The sequence below is a fragment of the Trifolium pratense genome, linkage group LG6 (assembly GCF_020283565.1).
Source record: "Trifolium pratense cultivar HEN17-A07 linkage group LG6, ARS_RC_1.1, whole genome shotgun sequence".
In the NCBI taxonomy this organism is placed as follows: domain Eukaryota; kingdom Viridiplantae; phylum Streptophyta; class Magnoliopsida; order Fabales; family Fabaceae; genus Trifolium; species Trifolium pratense.
Genome location: NC_060064.1, coordinates 12,571,142 through 12,581,385, shown reverse-complemented (window position 1 = coordinate 12,581,385; position 10,244 = coordinate 12,571,142). Strand labels below are relative to the sequence as shown.

Below are 10,244 nucleotides of genomic sequence, written 5' to 3'. Positions count from 1 at the left end.
AGTTTAATATATATGTTCTATCGGTGTAAAATAATTTTACAGTGATATTAAATAATAAATAGAAATTGAGTATTTTGTTATGTCAAATAATTAAAGTGTAGTGTAGTAGAGGTAATTTGGTGGAATAAACGGTGGTTATTTGATGATTTTCTCTTTTGTTTGACAGAATAACAATATTAAATTTCAAGCTCAGGTTTTCTTTTGTTTAAAATTTAAATTGGACTTAGTTCAACCAAAAAAATTGTTTATAAGACTATGATTATCTCTAATTATAAGTCTAATTTTTATAGTGGGATGCGGTGCAATGATGGCGAAGCTTGCCCTTTATGTGAATAGGGCATGAGTTCGATCCTCGATCTTTATTGTCACCATTCTTACCATTTTAATTTATTTTAAACAAAAAAATACTATAAAATTGTAACATGTGAGATTTGAACCCCAAGTCTTGTAAGTAAAATTAAAATGAACAAACCACTACACTGTAAGTAATAAATGATACTATATTTTATTCAAAATATATATTCATATTACAAACAAGACCTTATATAGAATATAAAAAAAATAAAAAAATAATAAAATGAACTGGAAAATGTAAATTTTACATATATTTGATCACGGATGAGATAAGCTCAAATATATTAAAAAAAGAAAAAAGTACAAAAGTGAAGGGGACATAAAGCCTAAACCTTCAAGGCAAGCAAATCTAAAAGAAGGAAAATCTAGTTTGTTTCCGGCAAAAGTAGAAGAAAGGGCAAGAAGACCACCATGTATGAGAGTTTAGAGATAAGTACATATTTGCATGCATAAAATTAAATTTAGCCTTAAATTTATTAATTAGAAACTCCTATAAAATTATGATGTAACTTCGTTGCAGACTTGTGGTACTCTTTTAGGCACATCTTGTGCTTAAAAGAGACTTTATTCTTGCTTTTTTATATATTATTTTTTTGGCTTATTTAAAAAAGAAAAATGTTAAACAGTGTCCGAGGGCACTGGTTAAGGATGCAAAAATAGTAATTTGGGATTGAAGTTTGTGTAGTCAACTCCTCAAAAGTTTAAAAGTGTTCTTTTCTTTTCAAAACTTTCTTTTTTTGGTTTCCTTAACTAGTGCCCGGAGGCACCGGTTAGCATGACCCTTTAAAAAAATATAAATAAATTGCATAAAATTGTAATATTATACTTTAAAGCCTTATTTGTGAGTTAGTTTTTGGAGAAACTGTGAGAAATTTAGAGACAAGCCCATATTTGCATAAAATGAGACTTGGTAATTAAGAACTCATAAAATTATGATGTAAACTTTGTTGTAGACTTGTTGTATTCTTTTAGGAACATATTGGTAATTAAGAACTCATATTTAGCGAGTGACAATTTTTTTTTGCCCAACTCCAATGTCTGCCTCCTTCACGCCTCCAAGTCAAACAACCACCTAATTTGAAAAGAAAAACTTTGTTCACTACCTAGGGTATCGTGTGAATGCTCCCTTCTCTCATTTCACCGTCTTCTTCCTATATATAATTTCTCCCACCTCATTTGAACAGTTTGCATAAATGAAAAAACCTCCAAAAACCCTCTCGAAACTCCAAAGCGCGAAAACTTCACCAAGATCAACGTAGTGATACACCATTGATGGCCAACAAGAATATACCGCAAGGCATTCGTCCTTACCTTACTCTACAACACATAAAGAAGAATACACATCCCTATTGCCATTATCAGAGTCATAAGGATCTCGGGTTCGTCTACGCAGTGATGTTGTGTTATTGTAATAATATTTGGATAATTTTTTATTTGTTGGATAATTTTTTTTGTTGGATAACAAGTGCCCCAGAGCACTCTTTAAGCATTCCATTTAAAAAAATTATTCAAAAAATTAAACACTACAATTTCCGATGCGTTGACTTTACGCATTTTCATAAAAATTCTATAAAAAAACTTACTATTTAAGGTCTTAAAGAGTACCCTGGGGACTCGTTAGCATTTGCCTACATTTTATATGGATAATGTTTTTTTGGGTTGGCTTATGTATAATTAATTTATTAATAGTTTGCGTATTTAAACTAGTTTACACATGCTTATTTATGCATGCATTTAAATTTTTCAAAACAGGTTCATTAACGCGCAAAAAAATAGGTCAGTTGCTCAATTCTAGTCTAGTGTGTGTTCGCTACATAGACGGCGAACTACGATTGATCTGGTCTGGAGTGATTTATGGATGTCAACCCAAAATAGAACATATATGTCTAACGTACACCGATCAGCTAATACACCTGTGTCTGATCAAAATTGTATAATTTGGTGAAAAGTGCAGTGTGCGTTGTTTTGAAAGTAGTCTAATGAATGGACTCGCATACTTTAAAGTTTTATTTATGAGTTAGTTTTTGGAGAAAAGGGGAGCAGTTTAGAGACAAACCCATATTTGCATAAAATTAGACTTGTTAACTAAGAACTCGAATAAAATTCTGACGTAACTTCGTTGCAGACTTGTTGTATTCTTTTAGGCACATCTTGTGCTTAAAAGAGACTTTTTTTCTTGTATATATATATATATATATATATATATATAATTTCTTTGGCTTCTTAAAAAAATAAAAATAAATCGAATCACATAAATAATTGTAATATTGTTTTTGGACGTCTACCCAAAAGCAGAACATATATGCCTAACATACATCGATCGGCTAATACACCTTTGTCTGATCAACATTGTATATATAAGTTGGTGACCAGTGCAGTGTACTTTTTTTTTTAAAATAGTCTAATGAATGCACTCGCATACTTTAAAATCTTATTTGTGAATTAATTTTTGGAGAAAAAGTGAGGAGAGAGTTTATTTTTCTTTTTTAAATTAAAAATACAAAAAATATTTTATAGTTTCATAATTTTTATAAAAAAAAAAAAGGTTAAGCCACCCACTTCTTCCACACTCAAAAAATAACTCTGTAGATTGGGTAAATTTGTAATTCGAATGTGTTCGTCCATATATTAATAGAAAACTACAATGTTAACGAAAATATTTCTACAAGTTGATCAAGTGTGTTCATGTTATATTCCGTCCATGATCTCAACTAACACTAGCCTTCGTGTTAATAAGTGTAACTGGACTAGAGGTAAAGTCACGTAGTTACTCGAGCTAAGCAATAGGGTTTATGTTTATAGAGCTCCGACTGTAACTAAAGGATGGAAGATATTTTATCTCCAGCTCAACCACCCACGCGTAAATACTAAAAATCAACCAAATACGAAACACAAATAAATGTTAAATCAACGTGATTACGAGAGTCATCACAAATTACGTCATACTCTTACGTGTACGAAGGACAATTTTGAAAATATCTTTAAAATGGATTCAGGGTTTAAAGGTTCATTTGGTTAAATGTGATGCTGACCAATTAACTTTTTTTTTAAATGATTTGAATGTACAAATGACGATTACATTTTTTTGGATTGAACGATTGAATTTTAGGTCTTTAATTTGAGACGTCACACACTAAACTTTTTTTGCAGTCAACCATACTTTGTCGAGTTTGTGTTGTTTGTTGAATCTTTGATCCGCTTTTTACCGGCTTCATTGTTGTCAATAATCACAAACTCAAGCAAAATGTTGACGATTAAATTGACTTTGATTTAAACTTCTTATCATTGCCTACTTGAATCGAATTCTTGTTGACAAACTTCTAGATTTTGTCAACAATAATATTGATCTTGAGTGATTAAATTAAAAGAAGTGGTCGGATGTCAAACAACTAACTAACAGGCAAAGTTGAAGTAGTGGTTTGGATGGAGTATCTATAAGCACTAATTGGTATATCTATAAGCATTAATCTTGAGAAGGAAAAAAAAAAAAAAAAATTCGCGTCCTCACTTTTTTTTTATTTTTTTTTCAAATTTTGCACCCCCTAAATTCTCTACTTAAGTAACGAGAAAAATATTTTTGAAATTTTTAGAGACGAATGAGAATTTCCAAAGTGCACCAAAAGAAAAAGTCTAACAATAATTTGAATTTAACCCATACGTCCCAAAAATAAAAGTTATAGAGAATCTAACTAAGTCCGTTTGGACGGACTAAGTCCGTTTGGACGGACTTAGGGCCACAGATCTCTTCAATGCTTGGTATGGCCAACTAGGCCAAGCCCAATTTTTTTTTTTTAAAAAAATAAAAATTTATAAATAATTTTAAATAATTCTATATATATATTCGTACAAATATTAATAAATTTTAGTTTAAAATTGATTATTGATGATTGTCCGTCTCTCGATACATATATTAGACGCACAGATGGTCATATCAAAGTCTAGTCCCCATTTTTTTGTGTTAAAATTTGTAGTAAAAATTCTTATAAGAATAACCCATTTAGTATATACTAAGATATTATTGAAGGAATCGAGGTTCGAATTACATATTCTTTAGTACTTCTAGCTTCACACACTTAGATTATATGAGTTTAGCTACCGATAGACTACTAAAACAAAACAAAAACATTTGTAGTAAGAAAATAATTAACATCGCCAATATCATTTTGGTGTCTCAAGACGTACAAGACACAGATTGACTGGTTCTTAATATGATTATGTTCTTAATATGTTAAAAAAAATACTAATACTAATAATCGAATTTCTAACTTGATTGACGGCTACAACTACAAAGTAATTAGAATAACTTATAAGTTCAGTCCGATGAAAATTGAAAAGCAAGTTAGAGAGGTGTGGTGTTGAAACACTTTCAGAACATATCGTTATCAAATTTGGCTACAAGTACTAATACAGTAATATTAATAGCTATAGCCTATAGCTAAGTTCATAATAATTTGGCTACAACAATAGCTACATGTATATATATATATTGTGACAAGGTCCCTTTCTAAGGCTTTAACATCAACACAATTGCACAAAGTAAACACCAATGTCTCATCACACTACAGTAGCCTTTTTGCAGGATAAAGATTTAACATATTAATGTAGTTATTAACAGTCCGATCTAAAATTACAGTAACATTTAAAATCACAAATAGTTGATTTTATTAATATATAATTTTAATTGTCTGATCTTTATTTAATAATTGAGATACAATATTACGTGAAACTGCGTGCTTTTAGTACAACAGACGTTCGGTCCTTTTGGCAATATAGGAATCTACTTTGCATAAATTTTTTTTATTTTTTTTACTAATAAGGAAACTATTACTAGAAAGAAGAGAAAAGATGACATACTCAAGTCATAAATATTCATCATCTCTACTGAGTCCATAGTTTAATATGATAGACGTGCTGATTAACACCATTTTATGCGTTTTAGTTTTTCTGCGCTCTAGTTGGTTACGGATTAGTATCTAACTTAATGGTTTAAGATGTGATGATAAGATAATGTGTTGATATATAGTTAAGTTTGGCTCAACCAAAAATCAAATATGGTATCAAAATTAGCTTATCCAAGGTATATTGGACCTTTAAAAAAAATATTTGTTTTGTTATTAGATCACTATTATCGGATCACACTTCACATTTTCAGTTGGACGCCTAATGAGGCTTTTAAAAAATTAATATTTTTGTGAAGCTTAAAGCTAACAGGAGACAATTTGAAGTCAGAGCTTTGTTATGTATTGAGTGGCAATACGAGAGAGAATTCGAATTTGCGACCTTGATATGAGCACATCACAAAACTTATATACTTGTAGCGAAACCAAACGTCATAAAACTCTAACGATTTTATCTAAAGATAAAAAGATAGGTTTTGAATCGGACATGTTTTTAGGTTAATTTGATTTCTGTTACTATTTTTGACGAGATAAATGCAAATATTTTTATAAATACTTTTTGAATTTTAAGATCTTCTCTTCGGACCGAAACACCATCGGCTCCCCATAATTTTTTTCATAAAATAAAAAATTTAATTTGTTCTATTATAGCATCACAATCATGATTAGCTATATATACCGTTAAAACATATATAATTTTATTTTGTTACAACCACAGAACCACTGATACCGAGTAACATCCAACCAAATAAAAATTATCCAGTTTGAAATATGATCTATTAATCTCAATCCAAACGACCACAAATGATACATATTAATCAGCAAATCCTTTATTCTTTATAATATCATGATGGTCAACATAACAAAGAAAAACTAGTAAAATTATATAATGTTTAATTATGACAAAATTATCAACAATATTAAAAAAGACAAACGACAAAACAAACATTAATTAGCTTCACAAGCGAAGAGTGAGGTCAAGATTGACATGGTTAGAAGGTTGAGGAGAAGCAGGAGGAGCATTGTGATGAAAAGGCTCAACTTCAAGCAAGTAAGGGTAATTGTGGAAAAAGGGAAAATTTGCTAATTCAGGCTTGGGCTTGGGCTTGGGCCTGAGAGAAGAAGAGTGAAAGGGCCCATTATTATTATGATAATGAAAATGGATGAGGGGATTAGTTGATCTCCTTACAGCTGCTCTCTCGAGTTTATGTGCGTTCTGGTGTCCTCCAAGTGCTTGAGACGAGTAGAAGTTTCGGTGGCAGAAATGGCATTGAAAACTGCGTGGTGAATTAGGTGGTTGCAGTAACTGGGGGTAATGTCTTTTTGCACCTTCTCTTGAAAGGAAATTGTTGATGGATGATGTAGGGTCTGCCATTTTTCATATGAGAATTATGTGTGCATGCGTATCACATATATAGCACTAGCTTCTTTTTTTTAAGGAATATATAGCACTAGTTTGATCGTTGAGCAAAGCACATACTTTATATAATACGGTTAAATATGTCTTTGATCTTTATAAATATATAAAATTTCATTTTTAATGTCTATAAAACTTTCAGTAAGTTTTGGTCCCTCAAATATTTTGTCATGATTTTTGGACTCTGCTTTTCATTAAACTCATATATAACATTTAAATTTTTTTAAAAAAATTAGGCGGTCATGTTTAGTATTGAAATTTCTTTTGAAAAAGTTCAAATTTTTTCGACAAAAAATGAATTGAATATGAATTTTTTATTTTTTACGCTTAAAATTCATAAATAATTCATCTTATATTAAAAAATTCTAAATTTTTGTGTGAGAGGTTCTTATAATATTATAAACATGGATACAAAAAACCATTCGAAAACCTAAAAGTATATGTAGAAGAGTTGATTTAAAAGTAGGTACTAAAAGTTGTGGCAGAAAATATCAGAGGGACGAAAAGTTGCTGGATTTTTTTATAGGGACTAGCGGGCCAGCCGGCGCGCCTGCCTGTGTCTAACTTATGTCAAAAAAAATTATATGTTTTATATTATGGTGAGTTTGTTAATAAAATATTTTTGCTGCTAAAACAAATGTGTCTTATGTTATAGTGAGTTTGTTAATAAAAGATTTTTGTTTTTACTAAAAAAAATCAAGGATATTGTTAGTATTATGAAAAGTTCACATTAAAACTCATGTATTCGCTTTATATATAGTATAGATTAAAAACAAATTGAATTCGAGATATTTATAGAAAATAAAAACTTATTTAATCATTCCCTTAAAAAAAATAACTTATTTAACCATATTTAACCGTATATAATAATGATGTGGGAACTTTTTTGAGTTTTGATTTGTATATCTTTATTTTTATCAATACAGAAAATCTTATGATGGCAACTATTTAGGTCTCTTTCGAATAAACAACTTATATGGATAAACACATTTATTAGAGCTTATAACATAAGAGCTTACATCATAAACTCTAATATTCAATAAACTCTTTACACGATTTGTTTGGATTGACTTATTTTTAACTTATGAAATTAACTTATGCAAATAAATAGATTTTTATATTAATTCATAAGTTCTCACTAACGAAAATTTTATTTTCAAAATTAAGTTATTTTTCCATAAACTACATTTGCAAACTTATAATAATACATGAAAACTTATTTATTTGCATAAAATTTATATAAGCTCAAAAATAAATCAATCGGCCAAACATACCCTCCAATGACACATTTTATAGCCATTAAAAATATATTAACTCGAAATTTATTTATCTACATATATAAATTATGTTGCAAAAATTAAAAAATGAGTCAATCTAAATAAAAGCTTAATTTTATCTATTACATGAGGTTTCCTAACATGCGTGTTTGTGACAATGAATTACTAACACTTAGTTAAACATGTCACGTTCTCTTGAAAATTTTCAAAATTTATTGGATAAGAAAATGAATTATGCTACTTTTTTTTTTACAAAAAATGAATTATGCTACTTGAACAACCAATGCTGACACTCATACCGTATATATATACGACCGGTGGGTTTCTTTAGCTTTTTAGTGTACCTTGGTATGCGTGCTGTTGTTTTTGCCTTGAAAGTTTCGGAAAATCAGTTTCAGCAGGCTCATCCCTGACTTGGGTGCGGCGCACGCTCATGCACTGCGCGAGGCGCAGGTAAGCCAGACAGGATAGGCTCACCGCGAGTCTATTCATAAGCCTCACGTTTTCTGACTATTTTAAAAGGATTTTAGGGTTTATAAGAAAATTCTCTTGCACATATTCTAGGGTGAGAATTAATTCATTACCTTGAGAAATACTTTTCATATTGAAATTTTGGTCACATGAAGAAATTCGGACAAATGATAGAATTAGGATCAAGGCTAATTCTTGTAATTTCTTTGAGAGTTTCTTTTTAAACAAATACTTCATATTTGATAGTGGAAGCTGTTCTCTCCCAGAATATGTCGTTTTGACCAAACTGAATAAACAATTTTATTGTGTTATTTCTTCCTCGTTGTTTATCTTTTCTTGTGATTATTTATTGTCGTTCTCACGTATTTGGTTGTTTAATCGTATTTGCTCCGCACATTAAGGTTATTGATGTGATTTAAACGAATTCACAACACGTGATTAGACAGAAAAGTGTCATCTAGAAAGAAAGTACGGTGTCAATGTGTTGTTATTTTTAAGTTGTACAAATAGCCGCCCTCAAAGAAAATACAGTATAATTAATTAAATAATGTTGTAACATTCTATAAAAAAGTCTTTACATGTAGTAAGAGTTTGCAATGTCCCAATGTCTTACTATAAGGATAAGTATAGTTTGTTTGCTTTTAAATAATTGGCATTGACATGATTAGATTGCAAAAACAACACAAGAAGTTCAATGTTTTAACAGAAATCAAGTTAGAGGGAAGAGAAAAGTGATAGAGAAGTTGACTAGGAAGAAAAATTAAGCATCTTGAATTCTATCATCTCAATCATAGGGTCAGAAAAAATATGTCTAACTTTTAAAAAAAATAGTATAGGGTCATTATTATTATTATTATTATTATTATTATTATTATTATTATTATTATTTTTATTATTATTATTATTATTATTACACGAAAGGTGCTGCGTTTTGTGATATTTAGGACCAAATCATTTATATATATCGTGATTTTGATTTATAGGCTGAGTAAGTAGTAATCTAAATTTCGTTTTTTTGATTGGTGTAACAATTTTTCTTTATGCTTTTTATAAGATGATTGTTCTTGAATTATAAGGGCTGAATATTCTTTGTATTAATTCTTTAGTATTAAGATAAGTGATGTAAGTGATATGCAGCGTAGGACTAGAAAAGTTGAAGTGGGAGCACACTTACTAGTTAGTACTACTACGCATAGCATATATATATAGGAGAGTCCTCCTCATTAATACTTTCTGGAGGATTATTGCATTGCAATTGCATGCATTTAGTGGCATATGGCAACGGAGAAGCTAGACACTAGTGATAGTGTTTACCTATGATTGATTCTTAAACCCCACACACACTGCAAATTTTAGTGTCCCACCCTTTCATTATGCGACAGCACACCAATTAAGGTTGTGTACTTGTACTCTATTCTAGTACAATTTCTTTCCTCTCTACCTGTGCTACGGACAACTGACTGTGATTGAGGCAAAGTGTGAGAGTAGTGACATCCTAAACATATGACCCTATGAGTTCAATGCTCGTGCAACAAAAGTATGGAAAATTTTTTTTTAACTAAATAAACAATATTCATTTAAATGGATACAGTATATCGATCCAATATAAACTCAAAAATGTTAAAAATAAAAATGATGAATTTACAAACAAATTCACGGTATCCGTGTTAATAACATAAGATGGTAAATTGCATAAGTCTACATAGTTTATTGAAGAAAATTGAAGTGTTCAGAATATTCATGTATTCGGATTTGTAGCATTGATGACACTTAAGTCATTGATTGACGCGGTGTTGATCAAACTTAATTCTTCAACCTGAAATAAAT

At 29.9% G+C, this 10,244-nt stretch overlaps 1 protein-coding gene across 1 annotated transcript; it reads right to left on the bottom strand.

Annotated features, from left to right (window-relative positions):
- Positions 1 to 6,210: 6,210 nt before the first annotated feature.
- LOC123888582 (zinc finger protein KNUCKLES-like) lies at positions 6,211 to 6,630 on the bottom strand. Its single transcript, XM_045937656.1, has one exon. It carries the CDS (start codon positions 6,625 to 6,627, stop codon positions 6,211 to 6,213), a length of 417 nt encoding a protein of 138 aa, XP_045793612.1. The 5' UTR covers positions 6,628 to 6,630.
- Between the last annotated feature and the right edge of the window lie 3,614 nt (positions 6,631 to 10,244).